We start from the raw sequence: 23,768 nt of genomic DNA on the forward strand, positions 1-23,768 counted from the left end.
AATCATAGCCATGATGCAGTTGTACAGTATAAAAATGCTTAATATGAAATCTTCACAAAACTTAAGGGCCACCACTGCACATTATTTTGTTGATACCCAAAAACATGTGCAGAGTGTGACATTTTCTGATAATCTAATATAATGAAAATGCTGTGAAATGTGAATACCGATATCTACTTTGCAAGTCAATTCACGTGTGCACCCCTAAATTTTCTTCCTATGCTCCTAAAATTTTAAGTTAGGGGTTACCACGCTTCTCGCAAAAAATGTTAGTCTGCAGCCCTGATATATGTGCTAGAAATGGGTAAACCACCATCAGCAAGTATTGGTCACCACCGCGAGTACCGATACTTTAAATAAGACTGGTATCGGCACCGAAACCTGGTATCGGTAGTCACCCATCATAGTCAGGATGGTACCACCTCTGCCTCAATTTGAGCCAGGAAAAACTCTGATAATGATGAAACGTAGCTATATTCTAATGCTAAATGCTGCAAAATGGAAACGGATACAAATGTACTTTTTTTCCTGATGAAAGAAGAGACTCTTATCTTTCTTTTGTTAGGTTCTCTCTTTTTATAGCAATAGAACACAATATTCTGTGGGCCTAGCAAAATCTATCAAAATCCAATAAAACAGCCGGGAGCAAAGGGGGTTGCTTCAGTGACAATGGCTGTTAGTGAATGAGTTAAAGGTTGTACGACAAAATGCTAAATTTATTCCTTAAATTATCCTTTAATCAACTGTTTGTCTTCTGTGCAGGCCTTTACAGCAGAGTGTGTCGGATTATTTTGTTTTACGAGTTCCATATTGTGACTGTTTCTCTTGCCCATCATAAATGCTTTAGCAACTGTTCATCACTCACATCGTGAAATACAGTATTTCAGGTTGCTTGTGTTCAGACGTGCGTGTACTTGTTCTATAAGCACCGTCAGTGACCAGTCAGCCAAAACATGTGTACTCCTGTCTTTGTACACGGCGTCTGTTTTTGTACATGCAGATTGAGCTCTGTGATGGGAGCAGTAATTCTGTCATAAATCATGCAGAAAAACTTTTCTGTATGATTTACATCAAGGAGTGAGCTACAGTGGAAAGTTGACACAATTCCAGGAAGAAATGCTAAATATATTACTAGATGAGTTTACGGTGAAAGCATGCCTGTTTACTTGCATTGGCAATAAACTGGTAATTGTATTGCTTTATCTTTTAAAATGATCACTGCTTTATTAAATGTATAAGTAGGACAATCTTACTACTTACCATCTTCACTCTTTGGAATTTGCAATACATATGGTACTCAGTGAGTTTTTTCTAGTTGTGTCACATTAAAGTGCCTTTTCCATAGTTGTGCATTAGCAACACTACCAATATCACATGGGCATATACATGTTCACTAGCCTGTCAGGTTTAGTCAAAAAGTTTGGAATTTCTAACAAATCCATTTGTCATTTCAATCTTAGATGGAAAAACAAATCTATTTTCAGAATTTTCCCACCATTCATGACCTTGTGCCACCATTTTGAAATTTCGAACAAATGCTATTATTTGCCGATTTGGTGTTTTGTTTCTTTTGGGGGGGTTTTTGCACCAGAGGGATGTGTAGTGAATGTTATTCATAATAAAAAACAGTAATTTAATTTTCCCGCCAACTTTGACTGTGTGCCGCCATTTTGGATTTCCTGAAAATCCCAAAATTTCGACGGAATAGACCACCGTACTAAATGAACTTTGTTGAGTTTCCCGACACTAATAAAGCTTAGCTGATTGTATTTCTCACTGTTAAAACATTATTATATTTACCTACCACCAATGTTCCTTTTTAGCTGCCATTCTGAGTTTTCCAAGAATTGTATACATTTCACTTGTCATAGTAATCAGTTAGTCATTATTACAAACCTCAAACCTCTTATCAATGTCGCTCAAAACCTGAGTGCATGATATTCTAATCACAGCTGAGCCAAAGTGCCTTACTTGTACGAGTTACATGTCAAACAAATTGTAATATGCCACTTTGTCGAAACAAAAATCTGGGGGTCAAGATATTTTGATGGCTCAAAGCTAGCTGGCCCACATTGGAGGGTGCTAACAGAACAGAGCTCTGTTTCAACCACACAGATGTAACACTTTTTTTTTTTTTTTGTTTACTTACTAACCTATGCTAACAGTCTAGAGTAGTTTGTTCATAATTACAGAAAATATTCGTATTAAACACTTACATATAATATAATCAACTGAGTAACAGAACAATTCCTTACTTTACTACTGGGATTGGCTTGCACACTGGAAGGGGTGCAAAGAAGTTCATACCACGAAACATCATAGGTTGAGGAAATTGGAGACATGTATGTACATGTGTGTTCATCTGTCTAAACACTAACATACACTCATGTTGCTAACTAATAAGATGATTGACACTTCCTACCCTACCAGGATCTCTGGTACAAAGCTGCCCTTCTGGTGGAAATGATATCACCACATCAAGCATGTTGAGTAGTGACAAGACGTCAATGTCAAGCCCTTCCCTGCATGCTGGATGTCTTGTTATTGGAAGTCTACAGCCATAGTGACATCTTCCAAACTGAGCAAACTTTATTTACAACAAATTAAAATATATATATTTTTAAACGGGAAAAAAACAAATATCACATAATTGATAAGAGTGAATCTGCCACACAAACTAGTGCTTACATCCTTTTCCACAAATTCTTCACATGTAGGTTGTATGTGTTTTTAAAAAAAAAATTGGAAACGCAAATTGTCAATTGTGTGAAACAAACAGGAAGCGTATGCGAACTGTACTTAGACATAGACACCACAGCTATCGGGCGAGGCCAAGACAGATTCATGCATCAGTGTCGCACAAACTAAAATAACTAAACTGGGATGTCTGTCATAGTTTTGTGGCAGCATTTTTGGTCCCCGGATGATAAACGTGACAGACTTGCCTCAGCTTCCTGTGCCACCATGAAACAAAAAACATGTTTCCAACCAGCTGTACAGTTTAGTTTGGTTTACCACCATACAGTTTCTAACCATAATCTAGGTTGGTTTTCCACTGAAGGATGTGTAAACCACATGACTGTAGTTGCCTCACCAACATAAATAGATTCACATAATACCAGTCAGTGAATACAACATTCAGACATGTACTGTATAGTGCTGCTTATTAACATAAACAGTAAACATCCAGAAACAAAAAAACATTGTTTTGAATCCTCCTGCTGTCATTTTGTGTTTTTCTCATTTCCAATCATTCCTGTTCTCAGACTGAATGTATGAAGCACTGCCAACTGTTCAGTGGACAATAGTGTGTCTAGTTACACAATACAACTGTCAGTTCGGCCGTCATGAGACCCATTGGCCACTGACATAGGCTACATACACACATACAGACTTTTAACTTATTTACAGATTTTTAATGAGAAGGAAAAAAGTGTTAAATATGTTCTTGACTCGCTCTTTTTGTTAATTATACTAACACAATATTAATGTTGATCTTAACAATATTCTCACCTGTGATTTGCCAATTTCCCCTCCAACCAGATATCTGTTGTAGTATCAACACTGAATTTATTTTCAGCGCAGTAAAGGAGAAGGATAAGACTTTTGTAGAAGAAGACTTATGTAGAAGAAGAAGATTTATATTGAAGAAGAACAAGACTTATATAGAAGATGAAGAAGAAGAAGACTTACGTAGAAGAAGAAGACTTGTGTAGAAAAAGAAGAAGAAAATGTATTGGAGAATTTGATTCTGCCCATAGCGCAAGCTCTAGCTTGCTTCATAATTTTGCTATCATTCTGTTTCACTTCACAATCTTTTACACTAACACAAATATTGAACGTTTAAAAAAAAAAATCTAGAATGCTGTCGTATATTTGAGTTATTTATGATAAACCAGTGAAGCAAACTTTGGTGAAAGACAAGTTAGTGGTTTTGTGTGTTTGTAGGTTTTGGAGGTCTTATTTACTCTTTTACAGAGTCAACCGCTGCCAGTCTCATTACTGAACCTAGAAGCGAGATGAACCTTTTAGATTTTGTTCAAATGTCAGGTCTTGCGTCAGATCTACACAAGCCTCAGATCTAGATGATCTAGATACGTTTCCCAGGTTTAGCTGCATAGTTGTCTCTTGTAAAGTGAAGGTTACAATAGGAAAGTAACACTTTGTATAATCATTGCCATCATTCCCTCCATCATTTATAAATAGAGAATGACTTGAAATAATCCACAAAGCCAAGAAAGTTGCAGTAATGCAGTGTTGTACAGTATTTGGAAATGATGACATGTAAATGTGTTAGTGTTACTGCGAGCCAGCGGGGAGCATGAGTGGTTAGAGGTAATCAGAGCTTAAGCACAGTTATAATGCATCTGGTCTGTGAGCACGCACTTACATCAACACAAGTATGTTAAGACATTTGCAATTGCTTCCTGAAATGAGTTTTCCGGTGATAGATTTTACGGATTTTCATGAAATGCAGCTTTTCATCTAGCGCCATTATCAAGTCAAAACTATCAATTGATAGAATAGCCTGTTGACCAGTCTCCAAATAGCTGAAGTACTAGCCGTCCCTCTCCTCACTTCAGTTGCATCTTGTTTCTTGCGTCTGCCAATGGACTCTAAATCTCTTGGTTGTTCGCTGACAGAAGCCTCTTTTATTGCATTCAGTGAGCAGCAGTAACACGAGGACCCTTTCTTTCTCTATTGTGTTCAACACGGTGCCTCAGTTGCCCTCGCTCGCTGTTCATTCCCACTGCGGTCATGGGCCACTGGCAGCCACAGACCTCAGTCAACCTCAGTCTCTCGTGACCATTTTGGCTGCCTGTCAGTGAGAGCTCATTACATGCTTCAACCTCGTATGTATTCCGCATTTCGTCTGAGTAATGGAGTTGCACCGTCGATGCATTTGGAGCAGTATTGAGGGTCTTGCACGTGAAATGTCAGTGAACTTCATGTGCAGGATTATGCTGGTAATCCCCAAATATATTGCAAGTACACATTCATCAAATAATTGAAGACAAGTTTGATCCTTTCAAAAGTCACATCCTGCATGTATCATAGATGAGCTTTTAAGCAGCGACAGATGAAATGTCTGGGTCAACGGTGCCGTCTGGTTCTGAAGGAAATGTCTTTGAAGATGACAAGCTGAGGTGCACCCCCCAATCACAATGTTACAACTGTGACCTCACACTGTTGGCAGCTCATCTCCTTTTCACTCAGCACCCGCCACAACCAAACCCTGAAATCTTAAATGTCATCAGGGATCCGCCCCTTTGCCTCAAATCCCATCTTTTTTATGACACCTTCCCACCACCACCCCCAACAGTGTTGAATTTCATGTCCCCCTAACCCGCAAAGCATGACTCAAAGCCTAATTGCTCATAGTTGCCTTTGATTAAAGAAGTATGATCGTACAAGAAGAAAACTCTGTGTAAATCTGTAAAACATTTTAACCTAAAAACAATGCACAGTGCGATGAATTTGTGCTTAGTCATACCTCACCAATCCAGGCAGTTTTATGTATAATGAGGCATACTTTTTGATGGCTTGTTTTTATATCTTTTTTTTTTTTTATCTCAGTTTTAGAAAGCCTAATAAATGTGTCGTCAACCTGCGTGGCGTATTTCATAAATCAGGCATTGTGTCTGCACTTTCACTGGCGCCACCCAGGTGTCCATATGGATGTGAGTCAGCTCGGTGCTGCAAGAAAAACACGCCTGCTAACAGAGGGCTTGCCTCAATAAATAATGAGGTTGGAAAAAATGTTATTCAACAATGAATCAGTGTCCTCAATTTGGTATTTGGGTTTTGCGGGGAGTCGAGTCTTTTTGTATGGATCTGGATCATAGATCCTGCACGAACTGAAGTTTGCCCCATGCCCTTGGCACTCTGCTGTATGGAATGAAAAGCTTTCAATGGCTATGTGAACCACACACTGTATAACAGCTTGTACACTGCAAAAACGCAGGGTCTAAATATTATATATAAACACTTATTTCAAGGGGAAATTACTTGAAACTAGTGAAATTATCTGTCCATGCAGCAAGATAATTTTGTTAACTTAGATTTCGTGAAATAAGACAAATGTGTAAATCTATATTCATCTTAAAATAAGATTTAACTTAAACACTTATTTTAAAAGGTAATTACCCTTATTTGTTGCTTAGAATAAGCGAAAAAGATTTATGCTAAGCAACAAGTCAAGGATTTTTTAAAAAAGCTTTAAACACTAACTCTAAGCAACAAAAAAGACAATTAAATCTTAAAATAAACTTTAAACATTTATTTTAGAAGGTTAAATGACTTTTATTGTTGCTTACAATAAGCTGAAAATACCTATTCTATATTCTAATGCCTATGCATCAAATCAAGGCAAACATTTTTAAAATATTTTTTTGTATTATTCATGGAAAATAAAATAAAAATACTGAAACAGAGCATGAAGTGTCAATCTTTATTTGTACTTTAAGCACAACTTGACTGGAACACAATCACCTAAGGTAATACAATTATAACGTGCTCTGACATGTCACAGTCCTAATAAGCTTTTGTTCAAGCCAACACCTCAACTTGAATTTGTACAGAGGAAACAAAAGTAAATGTACGTGATATACTGAAACATGAATGAATGAAAAGAAGCCCAGTATGGTTTTATAAGGGTGTCCTTAATCAAAAGGCCAATGAGGGTCATTTTACAACCTTGACCAACAATATAACCATTGCACTGCACTAATGTCATCTGAAAAATCCCAAACTGCTTTCCAATAAAGGAATACCATTCTGATTTACCTTCAGTGTGGAGTGTTGTGTGGACCCTACAGTTTCTTGGGGAGGGGAGGGGTGGAGTGGCGCCAAAAGCCCTGGATACACCAATCCGACGTCATGAGTCGGAAAGCGTCTAGGTGTAACCTTCCGTGTGCGCCGTCTGATTAACGTATATAAAACCTTGGTTAGCGTTTTGGAGGGTGTTTTTGCCAGATTCAACATGTTAAATCGGTGTCAGCCCGTTGTGACATTTGATCACGCTGATTGGCTCTTAGCTAGCAAATCAGCACATGGGGGACGTGACAAATGCAGATAATCAGTGTAAACCTTTCCAATACACGGCCTTTCATATGCAAGTCAGCGTTACTATATCGCTCGTTTTGCACATTACCACACTTTGTATTTGGACATAAAGACGAGAAGATGAATTCAGCACAATATCATATATCATGCAACTGGATAAAGGACTGCACTGTAAAGAGCCTGAGGGTGTGCTTCGCGTGGGAATACACCTTGAGGAATCTTTGTTTACATTTTATATCCATATTCCAGTTGCCTTTTTGAAACAATGAGGAAAATAGTGACTACTGCCGCTAATGGTATGGAGGGGAATTAGTTCTCACACATGTGCAGAAGGTACCTAACAATTAGCGTTGGTGCCTGTTTGTTGTGGGTTGTACCATAATTTTTCCAACGCGACGTGCTGACGCCACAGGAGGAGGTGTCGCTCACATTTGGCCGACATCAGATTGGTGTATCGAGGCCTTTACACTAACTTGACACAGAGGCTGTAATTGCGCTTTTGTCGAGAGATGACACTCGCGAGTAAGTAAGTGACAAGTTCCGCAGTGCAGCTTTAACTTTTCTTTGTCAAATGTAACTGGCAAATTACCAACAGCAATGACACACTTGCTGCCATTGAAAACGAAGACTAGAAAGGTAAAGCTTTGCTTCTTGATAAAGACATCCTGTTGGTCTGTAGGCTGTAACAGATCAAAGACATAATACACATTTAAGGTGTGTGTGTGTGGGTGGGGGGGTCCTTGTTGCAGGTATTTGATAACAAAAGAATAGAGCTGCCCTCATCTTGGACGCTTATCGTTGTTTGAAAAAACTTATACAAGTAATTAATTACTGATGATGGTCAACAACCACAAATGGTACCATGAATTTATTTTTAAATTGATTTTTTTTTTTTTTTAAGCATCTTATTTTTAGGTAAGCTGTGCATATTTTGAATACAGGACATGATAAATTGCTACCCTCAATTACCCCCACAACTTAGTTGTAGTGATTCTGTTTCAAGTCAATTTTTTTAAAGGAAATAAAATGCAATTGTTACCTTTAGGACATGAAGAAAAGCCTCACTGACGAAGAGGTATATCTTCTTTGGTGGAATGGGTGGAGAGGGATGATGTTGCAAGGGCCTTCATCAGCACAACGTGGGCTTCAGATAGAACAGATAAAACAGACCTTCAGACCTCCATTTCGGAGGATGAGAATGTATTTTTAAATTTATAATACTTACTTTGATTTATTGTCGTTGGTGGCTACATTGCATTATTTGATATGCCGCAGAACTGAGACGTCAAGCAGAAATCCTCCAATCGCTGTGTAACTTGATTTATGAGCTTATTTTTGTGGATCGAAAATCCTACGCTGCACACCTAACACCAAAACATTAAAAAAAAAATAAAAATACATTGATGATGCCAATTGTATTTGATGACCACCATAATTAATTACTTACATGAATAAGTTATTTCAAACAAGGATAAACATCAAGTATAAGGACAGCTCTAGTGTCTTCTTTTCAGCTTTTCAGGTTCAGCTTTGGCTTCTTACACATTTCTTTCAGGGTTTAGTAATGTATAGCTTGATTAAGCAGACTATCCTTGCCAGCTAAAATAGAGAGAAGTACAGCAGTATTTTAGTATTACACTCTTTTTTTAAAAAAAAACTAAACCCAAATAAATTAACTGTTAAAAACATATCACAGCATTTCGACTCACTTAGAGTCAGGTAAATAAACAAATGGGACCGTAAGCAAAGTTTTGTTCTTTTGTCTGTTAAACTTTATTCAAGCTACAATTACATATGGTGTGGGCTTAATAACGTTTTATTTTATTTATTTATTTTTCAGGACGTAAAAAGGAATGGGATAAATGCCTAACCACAAAAAAAAAACAATATGAAATGTAAACTTATTTAATATTTGTTTAGCATTTGTTAAATATTGTACTGTGATTTAACTTTAGTTGTTTCAAAATTGTAGTCAACAAAGTTTGAAATGTGACGATGTGAAGGTGACAGTCGAACCCTGAATGTGTTGTTTCTGGGATGCAGTCATTACAGTCACTGGCCAAAAAGTAGCCGTAGTAATTTGAAAAATAAAAATTTTACGGATTGCATTTCAACTAGTTCCAATTAAGGAAGTCTATATTTCCATTTACTTTTTTTTTTTTTTTGGCGGGGGGAAACGGGTGGAGGAAAGCCTTGGCCAGCTGTGCTGAAAGTATCAAGCAGATCTAGTTAGTATAATGCTTATTTTTGGCCCCTAGATGGCAGCGATGACTCTCTTTGGACAAGATTGGGTAGGCGTCAGTAGAAGACGTGAGGCAGAGCTAGAGTGTTGAGGGGACAATGGCTGAGGAAGCCATAATGGCGACCGGTTGCAAGCAGCTCACGCTTGAGCATTTTTTTCAAAGACGAAAAGCATCGACCAGAGCACATTGATGACGACGATGATGATGATGGTGACTCCGAGGTTGACGCCGAAGTTGGAAGCGTTGACGCAGTGGCTATGATCATGTCATAAAGCCTCACCGGCTAGCGATGCTAACGCCGGAAAACGCGGAGCACAACCGAGCACTTCTGCTCAGGAGGACGTTCAATCGGACGACGAAGAGTGCCCCGAGTCCAATGCATATTCATCGGAGGAGTGGGTACAGTCTGATCACGGAGAAGACACTGGTTATGGACTACGATGCCACCATGAATGGAGCGGATAATATGGATCAACCACCCGGTGTAGGAACTGAAGGACATGAGGAAGCCAGACGTAACACCACCGTAACGTCACCGTATCATGATCCTGAGAGTAGACTTGATGGCAACATGGCCAAACACACACTGCAGTATATACTTGCTATTCCCCAGAAAAAAAAGCCAGCAAAAAAGTGTAGCGTCTGCAATCGCAGTGAAACTAATCTGTTGTGCAAATCCTGCTGTGTCTCCTTGCACGCAGGGGAGTGTTACAAAAAGAAAAACTGTATTTGAAACATCCACACAATTGTAAATAGTACCACGGTTGCACACATTTGTAAATAGTTTGCCAAATTGTTTTGTCAAATTGTTACACTGTTGAATGTAAATAAACGTATTTTGCTATCAAAAAACACTTTTTCATTGTTGGTGGTAGTGTTTTACAGAAGTAAAGCACTATTTAGGTGTTTGTGGCATCATTCATGGGAAAAAAAAGGTGTCAAATTCACTAGAGTGCATGAAATAATATCGTTTCACAAAAAACTTGATTTCTCCGTTTTTTGTTTCAAAACAGAGCATTTGGGTGAAACTAACCATTTTCTATTGTTGATTACTGAAAAACGGAATAAGGTAGAAACAAACTTTTTTTCTGATGAAAGATGAGAGTTCAATCTTTCATTTGGTAGTATGTGTGTTTCCATAGTCCAAACACAAAATTTTCTGTGGACCTTGAAAGATCAGTCAAAATGCTTAAATTGGCTGGCACTGACAGCATCCCTTTTCTGAAAACGTCTGGCAGTCAAAGAGTTAATACATTTCTGTTGACCTTTTGCACGTGATGTCACAGCCCTCATGGGAACGTCCCCTCCGGGACGCTGGACGGCAAAAGAGCCACTTGCCTGTATTGTAACCATTGAATCCCGTACAGCGTAAAGTCCTTTATCTAATCGATTATCTTATAAAATGGTCATATCTTGCTGTGCGGTGGTTGTACAGACAGACAAAGGAGTAAACCAAATGTTGCTTTTTATCGCATAGCTACTAATGAAGACAAAAAAACGTTGATAGCAGCAATCACCAGAAAGGACTGGCAGCCCACAAAGTATTTACGGATTTGCAGCAATCATTTTTTGCGAGGTTAGTAGATAAATGTTGTAATTAGTAGATAAATGTTCATACATTTTACGAGTAAACGTACACAAGATTGTAACAGAGGTGTCGAATTGCGTTTTTCAAATCACATTAACGAGCCAGATAGTTAGCGTCCACTCCAACTACACGAACACATAGCTTAATTTTAAAATGTACCTTCTTCAAAACTATTAAGTGCATTTGACTGTTTAAGAATGGCGGATTTCGTCTTGGAGTTTTTCACTCTGGAGTCATATTCATGAAATTACTGCATAGCTTGCCACTACGATAGTCATTTGTTCCATGCTAGTAAACATAGTAATAAAACATCATCACAATGTTTCAATATAAAACGGACTATTTAAAAAATAAGTCAGTTAGCATGATAAACATGTTTTACCTTCGCATAACGAGATATATTGTCCCCCGGTGTAAGCGTAGCATATCGAGACTCAGCCAGCGACAAGCTTTTGAATCAGTTGTAAGGAGAAGAGACGGCATTGACTACATAATGATATAGGTCGTGCGTGTGAATTCCGTCAAAATTGGCGATTTGATTAACTTGGTAAAAACAGCAGGCAGTAGAACGTAAGGGGCTGTTTTCAAACTAGCGATCTCCAACTTAAGTAAATATCGCGCTCTATGAGTCCCGACTAAATGTGCAACTTCAACTGACAGGCGACCTTCGGTTGAAGTAGTAGATTCCATGGCTCTATAGGCAATAATAACTTTTAATTTGTAAAATAACAGTCACTAAGTCGCTCCGGGTCACGTCCACTTCCATTCAACAATCACTTCCTTCCGTCATAGGGCAGCACGTGATCACGTGACGTCGGTGCAAATGGTCAATACAATTCCACTTAATTTACTTTGAAAAAGAAATCAAACATGTAACATATTCTACTATTGTTATTCAATTTTCTATCGTCAACTGTTATGATAGCATGTTAAAAATGACAGAAATAAGCTCCAATTTTTTAATGTACTTAAACTCTCATGTCCCGTTTCAGTGTCAGTTGGTTAGCTTAATAGCATATTAGCAACACAGCACATACAGGACCGTGCTCTCATTGCTAATAGACCTCTAGCATTAGAAACTTAGCTTCAACATTTAGGATAATTCGTCACAATTTCTTCACTCAAACCATCTCCAAAGACCACATATGCTGAGCAACCCAACTGACAATTGACAGAGTGATACGCATTGTTAGTTTTATTTTAATGCACCTTTTACCGACCTGAAACCAGACCGCAGACACGTTTAGATTCCCGCTCACAGCCACGGACTCACAGTGACAGCATTCTTCTTCTTTTTCGAGGCCGTGTGTCTGTCTAGCTAGAAACATGGCGTGCGCACCACCTAGTGGCGCAACAATGAAACAGCGATCCAGTAACATAAGTTAAACTGGAACTAGATCTTAAAAAGTAGATAATTAAAATCAACTAGATGAAATTCAGACTGTACATATATATACATTCTACACAGTTCAAGCTCTGCATGTTTTACAGAAGTTCAAGTTGAATATTATCCCAAAACAATGTAACATTTGGTGCCAGTGATACTTCACACAAAAAAAAAATCAGTTGCTTCCATAAAATAGCTTCAATACAATTGCCCGCCAAAAGTTTTACCTCTGAATTAGTTTTCAGTTAAATGCAAATAATGATCTCTCTCATATGAAACTATTCATAGTTTTTTGATTGAGAAGTGTTAATTAATGTTGCTATTTTTTTATTAAGTTGAAGTGAAACTCTGGTGTCATGAAAAAATATTTTGTCTCAACAGCAAATGAGTATACCTAACTAAATATTATAGCATTAAAATGTATAACTACTAAGGAAAATTCTAGATAACCACAAACAGCAATTTCTGTGTCAAATAGACAAGACCAAAATATATATGAAGCTATAAAACATCAAATGTAAAACAAAAGTGAAATAAAAATACTTACTCTTGAATTGCTACAGAAAATGGAGACTGCTGTTCACTTTCAAAGATCTTCTCACTGCCAGGTTGTTGCGCAGTTTGCACATAAATACATAAATACACATTAATATGAACTCTGATTGTTTGAGCAAAAACTACAGTATTGATTGGACCTGAAAATAAAATTAACATAAAACTATTTCCACTGTCAAAAAGCTATAGTATGATCTAGTGTACATAAAACAAAAACACCAGGAGCATGCAATGGCATAAAATCACAACACCTCCTGAAGAAGTTGGAAGTGAAACTATACCACACGGCTAACAATTGACGACCTTTTTCTGAAGTAGAGTAAACTGTATTTTCATGATATGCATTTGTGAATAGTGCAGTTCTGAACTTCTGTAGAGCCATCCGCATTTTGTTGTTGCATGGCTGTGTCAATCATGTGAAATGTGCTACATGCATTTGAGTCAGAGACCTGAGATATGTTTAATAAATGCAAAAGATGCCTAGTGTGTGATTCTTAAATCAAGCCACTTGTGTTTGGTATTAAATCTTGAAATATGATTGTTTTTATGAGACCTTTGCTGAGAGAACCAGTGTAACTTATTTTAAGGGTAATTTGCTTTATCTTAAGATATCCAGACTAATTGAGACAACCTAGACATGTTTATGCTCAATTTAAGATAATAATAGAAAGCCAAATTTTTAAAATAAGTAAATAACTGTTAAAACAAGATAAGTTTCTAAATTGAATATTTAAAATCTTGGCAAGTGCCACATTATTTGCAGTATACCAACTAACTTGATGCGACTCGCTGGAATTTAAGTTTTTTTGGTGATTTAATTATTAAGAGAAAAAATATTGTGTGGAAAAAGTGCTTGTTTAAAATCACATTTTTGGGAAAGCTGAGTTCATTTTTACCCATCACATCCAAGCTAGATTTCCTCCAGACTTGTTGAGTCAAGCAATCACTTCAATAGAACAGTCAGCCAAAACATCTAAAAAAGATGCAACAAAATGCCACAATCCCAAAAAATTCAAGAACAGACGAGGAGTAAAGTAATTGACAACTAGCAACGACAAAATAGGAACGCCGGGGCGAACCTTCCCATGATTGATTGGTCTGCAGAAATTACCTCAAGAGCACAGTAGCACCTCATTTAGGAGGTCACCATGGAACCTAGGAACACATCTAAAGAACTGCTAGCCTCAGTTAAGGTCAGTGTTCATGACCGAGGAGGCAAAAATAGCCTCAATGGCAGAGTTCCAAGGTGAAAACCAGTGCTGATGTAAAGACTCGTATTTCTTTTACAATTAAAAAAATAAATAAATAAATAAAAACATCTGAATGATTCCCAAGACTTAAGGGGGCAGTATCCTGTGGACTGACAAGACAAAAAGTTGAACTTTTGGCTGGTTAACTAAGCAGCCGCAGCAAGTCGTCCAGGTCCTGAAGTACTAAAGCAGCCCCAGAACACCACATTATCACCATGATGTTTGAATGTTGCTACACTATGATGATCCCTTTCTGAAATGCTCTGTTATATTTACGTCAGATGTAATGAGACACATCTTCGAAAAAGTTCAACTTTTGTCTCGTCAGCCCGCAGGATATTCTTCCAAAAGTCTTGGGAATCATTCAGATGTTCTGTAATGAGCCCAAGCACCATAGAAAATAGATAGTTGAAGGAACCAGAGACTTTTTGTACATAGCTGATTCGTTTGAAGCCGTTTGGCTTGGCTACCGTAACATTTTCCTGGTACGACTCCGGCTGCACTGCGGTGAACGGTATGCTTCAACATATTATTTGCGTGTCTGTGGCAAAAAAGAATGTTACAGCGGATGTATGTCTATTATCTTCAATGACGCACAATAAAACTGACCTCTTGGCTGCCTGGACATAACTCACTAAATATTGTGTGTCTTTTTCCATATTCCACTTCAACTGGAACAGTAGTACCAATCAAACACTCAAATACTTTTCTGCATGATTCCCCTTCCTACTATACCCTGTCAGTGATGATTTACACCTACACAGATGAAACTGTTGCCAAAGGAAAATATCTGAAGATGTACGTAGCTTGATGATAAAGTTCTAATCCACCTACTGGCTAACGCAGCATGTGAGGGATGAAATCACATTAAGCCAAATGTAAAATAATGTCATGATGTTGTTGTGGTCATAGTTGAATGCATTTTGGTTCTGTGTGTTTGAAACGTCTATTTAAATGTGTCTGGATGTGGAGGACACATGGAGAGAGCTGACCTTGACCCCTCAGTCACTTAACACTCCTCAGGGAGAGAGAACCGCATGACCCCCATGCTCACTCCATGATGCCCTCATAATTTAGGGTGGTTGTGTGTGTGCATATGTCAGTGTGTGTGCATTTGCTCTTTTTTGCTGTTTGGGGGGAAGCGGCTTAAAATTTTCCCTAACTCTCACCAATACACATAGAAGTAAACGTCAAATAAAGAAGCGTTAATGCAGGTAGCAATTTTAATTAAGTATACAGTGGACACTGCTTTGATTAATTTAATCGCCCCACAATAAATTATAATTAGGGGTGTCAAAATTAGTGCGTTCATTTTGAGGTAATTTAAAGTTCCTTTAACGCCACCATTTTTTTAAACGTGCAATTAATAACCACTCCTTGAATTGAAAGATAAATGATGTGGAAATTACAAAGTATTAATTGTAGTTGAAAGATAAATGAATTAAACAACACCTCAACTGCAACCTGTCAAAGGTGGGATTCAAACCATCGCCTCCTGTTTACCGGTCAAAGCTCCGCTGCACTAGTTGAAGTGTTGTCCAAGCAGGGTTTGAACCCAGGTCTTCCAGGGTGGCAGGCAATTGCGCAAACCGCTGAGCCATTGCTGCCATAGAAGAATCTGTAACAATGTATATAATTGTAGTGAATATGTCAGTATATACTCAGAGCTTGCGTTGAATTAAAATTTTGAATATAGAACGGAGTAAAAACTTAAAAATAACATCAAAAGTAATGGATGTGAAATAATTTGACAATAAATAGTATTCAATATTGCATTTGTACTAAAGAGTTGTCCAAGCGAGGTCTGAACCCAGGTCGTCCGTGGTGACAGGCAAGTGCACTAACCACTGAGCAAAGTGAAGTTTTTAATTTTAACTAAATTTTATGAATAATTATGAAATTACTATCAATGACTAAAATATGTAACTATATTTGTATTGGTTTAAAAAAAAAATCCCACTTTTATGTTAACAAGAATATGAAAAAATATTTTAGTATATATTTTATTGTACATTTAGAGCAGATATAAAATTCATGATTAATCGTGAGTTAACCCCTTAAGTCATGCGATTAATTACGATTTAAAAAAATGAATTGCCTGACACCGCTAATTATAATATAATTTTTTGTTGTTTGTGTTTCAGAGGTTTACTAATAGGCTAATCATAAGTTTGGAGTCAGATTTTTTTCTTCTCTATTTCATGCCATAAATCTGACCTTCTTATTTTTGTGAAGGGAGATTTATTGCAGAACTGTCGAACAGCAATACGTTTAAATAAGTGTGGGTCTGCGGGGTTGCTCTTAAGTCAGCCAATAGCTCCAATATGTTTCTGTGTGTGTGTGTGTGTGTGTGTGTGTGTGTGTGTGTGTGTGTGTGTGTGTGTTTTTAAGTTTAAGGCCATACACAACATCAGCACGCACCATCCTCATATATTGCCTGGTCTTAAGGTCCCATATGGCACGACTTAGAGCACATGACACAATGATCTCACACCAAGCGAATATTCCGCATGTGGCTTTTTTTTTTTTTCGTGTGCCGTGTCCTTGCACAGCTCCATTTATGAGGACCCATTTCAGCTTCAAAGCGTCACGGTGTTGCTTTTCTGGCTCTCATTTAGATTTTTTTTTTAAAATGTGGGGGAGGGGATGTTGAATGTAAAGTGAATATGAAGTCCACGTTGTACATTTAGTACAACAGATATCCCTCCCGCATCTCTCCTTGGTGCATATGTTTCAGATTATGGCTCATAAGGAGATCTCAGCGTCATAAAGTGTAATGAGTCCAAATACTCAAACATTAATTCGTCATATTGTTTGCACCCAGGAGTGAGATGTGTGCTTTAGAGCTGACTCTTTTCACTTGAATGGAACATAAAACCTGCAGCAAGACACAAACTTTCACTGCATAGCTGCTTTTGTTTTTCATTCGCATGAGGACATCTAGTGGCTCAAATGTGTCATGGAAAATGCTGGCAGAGGGCCTCGTATTTTTCCATAACACAACAGAGTTTAGTTTCAGAGTCATTGATGCAAAACTGAACATGACATCAACTCAATTTGTATGTTTCAGGGATGATTTTGACGAGGAGGGCTTCTGCCAGCCATACCGAGGCATCGCCTGCGCCCGCTTCATTGGTAACCGCAGCATCTTTGTCGACTCGTTGCAGATGCAGGGCGAGATAGAGACACAGATAACAGGTGAGAAAACACATTATATTATAGAGAGTACATTTTCTTACTGTAAGTAAGGCAATGTCACTTGTGAACTGAGTTGCAAATGTGAGGAACATTTAGACCTTTCACTAAAATAATCAATATTTGACTGCTGATCTTGCTCTGGGTATTATAATGATATTCACAATTTTAAACGCTGTATTGTATTCTCAATTCTTATATATGCCTCTTCATGGAAGGTTTTCAGGAATTTTTTCTTGCCATTCTCTTAATAAATTACGAACTATTCAAGTCCAAAATTCTCTATAAAATGTCCAATAATCTCTCATTGATATCAGTGTTAATTTTGACAAGAAATCTTAAATGAGTTTTAATTATAGTATTTTAACAGCTTTAGGTTTAATCCAATTTTAGTTAGTAAAAATCTGTTTTAGTCGACTAAATTGACAATTTAGTCGATGTTTTCCTTCATCATACATTTAAACTTTTATACAGAAAATTATAGCACACCTATTTGTTACTTGCACCTTGTGCTGTGTTGCTTGAAAGGTGCTATATAAATAAAAAATATTATTATATTATTATAACTGTAGTTTAACACTCAATGAAACATGTTGAACTGACAATAATATGCTGTTTTAAAATAGTTTTGACCTAAATAAAAAATGTAAAAAATGGTGCATAATTGCCTGAGATTAATCTTACAGCTGCACAATGTTTGATCATTAAATAAAGTGCAGTGAACAGTTTCTTCTTCTGATTGGATTTTGTGAATTTTCATCGCTGTGTTGTTTTCATTTTAGTCATTGACGAAACTGTCAGTCAATTAAGTTATCGTCATTGTCTCAATGAATGGCTTCTTTTATAGTTTTTCTTTCATTTTTGTCTTGAAAAAAAGTGTGTAATGTAAAATATGACAAATTTTTTAGCGACGAAATTATCACTGGTTGATGTGAAATGTATTGCATTAATGTATTGCATTAATGTACATTCACAACTTCCAGTTAAATTACAATCTTTATAAATATCTCTTTTTACTCAAAGAGATTGTATTCCAGGGTCTTAAATAGAATTAAACTGCATATTTAATCCTCTCAATTGTTTTGCCGTTGCTGTATATGATGTTGATTCAACTAATGATGTCAGCCTGTAATCTGGGACATTTGTGTCAGCGCAGATTTACGATGCCACGTAATTGTAAGAGGTGTGAAGCAGGACGTCGTAGCTTTTAAGATGGCCAAAACACTTACAGTAATTTCTGGACTATAAGGCGTGCTAGCTAAATTTGGGGAATACTCAAGCTTGTTAGACATATAAGCCGCACCGACTGTAAATCACAGGTGTTTTAATGTTACTGCTACTTTCTTTTCCATAATGAGGACGCAAATTGTCTCTCTCTCGTTCTCTATCTCCTACTGTATTTGGGCTCACTTGGTTTGTTTTTCTCTGCCTGACGCTCTTGCGCTTCCCTGATAGTGCGCCCCCTTGTGACCTGATAGATAAGCCGCACCTTTGTATTAGCCGCAGGGTGGAATGCAAGTGAAAAAAGTAGCGCTTATAGTCCAGAAATTACTCTAGTTAGCAGCCTTCCATTTCAAGAGTTCTAGAGTCTTTTTTTTTATTTTATTTTTTACAAAAACTTATTTGAAGAACTTGCACTCGTGTTTTGGAAAATATCCAATTTTCTGCATTCACCTTTAATTGCATGTCCTCTCCCCCACAACGAGCTGCTTTCTTGATAAAGCCCACCGCAAAGAAGCATGTGTTTGTAATAAGCGCACAGCCTATGAATCATGCTCTCACGCGCTTAAAGCTGCAGGTTTTTATTGTCAGTTGATCACTTTGATCCTTCAGGCACATGCACAATATGAGTGTGGCAGTTGTGTTTTTGTGAATTACTCATGTTCTTGACTGATTACAAATATGAAATAAATCAAATAAAGAAAGAGGTCAACTTTATGTGTGTAGTCTTGAACTGACTTTGCCCCACTATTGTGTCCCCAGCGGCCTTCACCATGATCGGAACGTCCAACCACCTGTCGGATCGCTGCTCTCAGTTTGCCATCCCGTCCCTCTGCCACTTTGCCTTCCCTACCTGTGACCGCAGCTCGGGGGCTGACAAGCCTCGGGACCTGTGCAAGGATGAATGTGAGATCCTGGAGAACGACTTGTGCAAGACGGAGTACATCATCGCCCGCTCCAACCCCATCATACTGAAAAGACTCAAGTTGCCAAACTGTGAGGATCTGGCAGCCTCAGACAGTCTTGAGGCAGCCAACTGTCTGAGGATCGGCATCCCCATGGCCGAGCCCATCAACAAAAGTAAGGCACCTCTGATGGCTTATTCTACAAAAAACGCACAGTCTAGTACCCGACATCATTAGACTCCTTCAATTATGTTTTTGTGTCAAAATGGGCTTGTTGTCATTAGAATTGATTAATCTATCAATTATTCAATCAATTAATTTACTCATCGGATTCATTTAATTTTGCATTCAAGTGTATTACAATAGCATTTTTTCCCCCCTGATTACTAGGGCTACTCGATTATGGGGGGGGATAATCACTATTATTTTGGCAATAATTGAGATCACAATTATTCAAACAGTTATTTATATTTTTGGGTACAAAACAAGAAAATGTTTACGCATTTAAAAATATTAAGACCAATTGAAAAAATAGAAAAACTATAATTGTGTAAGTGAGTGACCAAACATAATTTATAATATATGTTTCTAATAATATTTATTTACTTATTAATTTATGTTGGCCAAAACTTGAAGTTGGAGTGCAGCTCATGCACTGTGCAGTAGGATCATTTATTTTTTGGTACAAAACAAGAAAATGTTGAAACATAAAAAAATATGACAAATAAAATAATTTGAAACACTACAATTATGCAAGTTCCTTTTGGACGAAACAAAATTTATTAAATTAGTTATTTTTAAAATGTAAAAAGGTGGGAATGTATAATTTAAAAAAACTCAAAAATTTGTATTAACTAATTTGCTTGCAAAAATGTATAATTACGTTCTAGTTTAAATGTTTTAAGTGTCCCAAAGACTTTTTTTTTTTTTTGCTAGAGTATACAAAACACAAGGCTTTGATGCAGCCTTTCAACTGCAAAGCACAGTTGAAGAAATGGTAGTTATTACAAAAACAGCCAACAGGTGGCAGCAGAGTATTAGAGATCAACCCGGGCCATGTTGGAAAAAGCTCATTTATTCACATTTCTAAACAGATTTGTGAATAATGATGAAACTTAGCTCTATTCTAATGCTAATAGCTGCAAAACGGAAACAGATTTCCTGATGAAAGAAGAGACTCTAATCTTTCTTTTGGTCTGTTCCATGCTGTAATGGCAATAGAACACAATATTCTGTGGGCCTTGCAAAATCAGTCAAAATCCAGTAAAACAGCCGCGAGCGAAGATGGTTGCTTCAGTGAAAATGGCTGGGAGTAAATGAGTTAATAATCTTTTTTTAACATTATGCATTTTGTAATTGTGGAGTGTAATAATTGAAAGTGTAATTGAATTCCGATTTATTGCACAGCCCTAGTTGTCGATTGATTACTTGTCTATTAATCAATTGATTTTGACAGCTCTAGTTGTATTTTGAAGTGATGTAACATCATACTGAGTGGTGTGTCTAACATTTTGGTGACCTTTCATAAAATAGTATGACAGCGAGTATCTTCCTTCTCCTTTGCTCTTGGTCAGGTCACAAGTGTTACAACAGCAGCGGATCGGAATACCGCGGCACCATCAGCATGACCAAGTCCGGCCGTCAGTGTCAACCGTGGAACTCTCAGTATCCTCATAGCCACAACTTCCTGGCCATCCGCTACCTGGAACTTAACGGGGGTCATTCATACTGTCGCAACCCGGGAAACAAACACGAGGCCCCCTGGTGCTTCACGCTGGATGAGGGGGTCCGCATGGAGCTCTGCGACATACCCATCTGTGGTGCGAAAGTCTTTACATTCCAATTTTAGTTATGAATATTAATAATGATCTCCAAAAATGGGAATATGTCAGTTTATTCTTCCGTGTCCCTTCATTTCCTGTAGACCATAAGGAGAAGTCTGCTGGTGGCAACATGGAGCTCTTGTATATTCTGGTTCCAAGTGTGGCCATCCCGTTGGCCATCGCCTTGCTCTTCTTCTTCATTTGTGTGTGCCGCAACAACCAGAAGTCCGCCAGGCCACCTGCCCCTCGCCAGCCCAAGCCGGTCCGTGGGCAAAACGTCGAGATGTCCATGCTCACAACAGCATACAAGCCAAAGGTAGGTCTCATCCAGAAATTAACCAGTGTGCATTGTAATCAGCTTTTCTTTTTGTTTTCTTTTTTGCTCATTTGGAGGGGATAAAAAACTTGACATGCTAGGATTTTTTTGTTTTTGTTTTAATCAACATATCAATCTAACTCAACGGAATTTTTTTTCAAATTGTTAATTGAGCATTCTGATTGGAAAAGGCTGAATTTTGTATTGTGACACACATTGTACTGTTGCTCCCTTTCGGGCTGAAGTCAGACTGCAAGAGAGAGTCATAACACCGCACCTCCAAGTGTGTGTTTAGTCCAATAGCTGGCCTGACTGCTGCTGCGGTTGAGCGTGCATGTGTGCGTCGTGGAGATCTTCATCTCTTTTTCATCAAAGCTCCTGGAATGTTTGACTGCACTTCTTTTGTTCTTGCTCCTTATGTCATCAGAGCAAGCTTACTGCTCCGGCAGCTCACATTACGATGGCAGTTCTCTCAAGGTTGCGTTTGACCGCGTTTCTTTGGTGGTAGTGGGGAATTAACGAGACGGACTGTCTGCCGGACTTCAAGGCGGAATGCATAATATTGCTGTCAATGTCTGTGGAGACAGCCATGGAAGATGGCAGCAGTGTCAGGCGTCATTAATATTTTGGGTGAGGTGAGGGAGACCTCGCGTCCTCGCTGTGTTTCAACGACTTTGTGTCGTATATTTCTCTATGTTTCCGTTTTGCAGCATTTAGCATTAGTTTCATCATTATTCACAAATCATCAATAATGAGCTTTTTTTCAACATGGCCCCTGGTTGATCTATTTTGCTCTGCTGCCACCTGCTGGCCGTTTATGTAATAACTAGAGCTGTCACATGATTAAATTATTTAATCGGATTAATCACATTTTAGAATTTTGATTAATCACGATTAATCGCTTAATTCAAAAGGCTTTTTTGTTCAATATTTTTTGCCCACCAAATTTAAAGTTTCACCTGTTATGTTTTAATTTTTTCGGCATTTAATGTTATGAGGACGTCTTCAAAAATGTTATCCACTGCACACACTCATCCTCCTCTTTTTCTAATCAGTTAATTACTTGCATAATTTAAAATGGAAAACAAAATGACTCCAATAGTTTGACATGAACAAATATTCAGAATTTCATACGCAAACATTTATTAACTGTAAAGCAGTTAATGCATGTAGTTATGTTTATTGCTCAAACACAACCTGTGCTACCTTTAACGTAACCACCCACTGTCAAGATAAAGGATAATCTGTGGTAAAATTAATATTGCAATTAATCTGTGTTAATACATGATTAATGCAATATTTTTTTGTGGTCAATTAATTAGTTAACGCTTTAACTTTGACAGCACTAGTAATAACTACTATTTCTTCAACGGTTCTTTGCAGTTGAGAGGCTGCATCAAAGCCTTCTGTTTGCTCTAGCAAAAAAAAAAACGTCTAAATACGTCTTTGTGACACACAAACATTTAAAATAGAACGTATTTATACATTTTTGGGAGCAAATGAGTTAATTTCATGCAATTTTAAAGAAAAATGTAATATTGTAATACTGTATATAGGTCTTAATTTAATATTGTCTGTCATTGATTTTTGGGGGGAAATTTGATATATCAAAAGTACTAGACTCAAGAATTGAGTACTGTATTTTGCAGACTATAAGTCGCTCTGGAGTACAACTCACACTAGGCCAAAAATGCATAATTAGGTCGGATAAAAACATACATAAGTCCCACGGAGTATAAATCGCATTAAGTACGTATATATAGTATATAAGTCTAGAGTGCCCTCTTGTAGCTGCCTGTGAAAATATATTCCCCCAGTATTTTTTTTTCCATATGTAAGTCATTCCATAGTATAAGTCGCAGGAACGGCCAACCAATGAAAAAAAGAACGGAGCGACTTAGCACGGAAAATACGGTGCTTGTACTTGTATCGTTCTGGGGGGGAAAAAAGTGGTATCGAACATCACTAATCATTTTGGATATGGAACATGGATGCAAGTAATGAATTTTTCTACTGTATTTTTTAATGTTTTTTTTTTTTTGTATTTTGTTACTTTTTTATGTCTCTTGGGTTATTTCCGGCTAAAAGATATCAATCACCAAATAAAAAATAATAATAATATGTGTAATTTACAAAGTTGATATAAAGTCTGACTAGATAGATGTTCACATCTGAGAGCATAATGCTTTTCCCCAAAAAGCAGCAGGTTATGTTGTTGCT

The 23,768-nt window shown here is 37.5% G+C and overlaps 1 protein-coding gene and 1 long non-coding RNA gene across 3 annotated transcripts in view; one reads left to right on the forward strand and one right to left on the reverse strand.

The window, feature by feature from the left end:
• The window catches only part of ror1 (receptor tyrosine kinase-like orphan receptor 1), a 140,293-nt gene that overhangs the window by 108,241 nt on the left and 8,284 nt on the right, over positions 1-23,768 (forward strand). Inside the window, exons 6-9 of the mRNA XM_077584188.1 lie at positions 17,159-17,286; positions 19,267-19,584; positions 20,984-21,229; positions 21,334-21,548. Of these exons, the coding sequence (XP_077440314.1) occupies positions 17,159-17,286; positions 19,267-19,584; positions 20,984-21,229; positions 21,334-21,548 (907 nt within the window). The remainder of the gene's footprint in view (positions 1-17,158; positions 17,287-19,266; positions 19,585-20,983; positions 21,230-21,333; positions 21,549-23,768) is intronic.
• LOC144062622 (uncharacterized) lies at positions 6,486-12,178 on the reverse strand. 2 transcript variants are annotated; one of them, XR_013296424.1, is made up of 4 exons: positions 12,117-12,178; positions 8,291-8,429; positions 8,105-8,209; positions 6,486-6,922 (listed from the first exon to the last, which is right to left on the reverse strand). It is a non-coding gene; the product is annotated as an uncharacterized LOC144062622 (long non-coding RNA). The 2 variants fall into 2 exon arrangements; XR_013296425.1 differs by having other exon boundaries at positions 6,486-7,745.

This window comes from Vanacampus margaritifer, chromosome 13 (genome assembly GCF_051991255.1).
Source record: "Vanacampus margaritifer isolate UIUO_Vmar chromosome 13, RoL_Vmar_1.0, whole genome shotgun sequence".
In the NCBI taxonomy this organism is placed as follows: Eukaryota; Metazoa; Chordata; class Actinopteri; order Syngnathiformes; family Syngnathidae; genus Vanacampus; species Vanacampus margaritifer.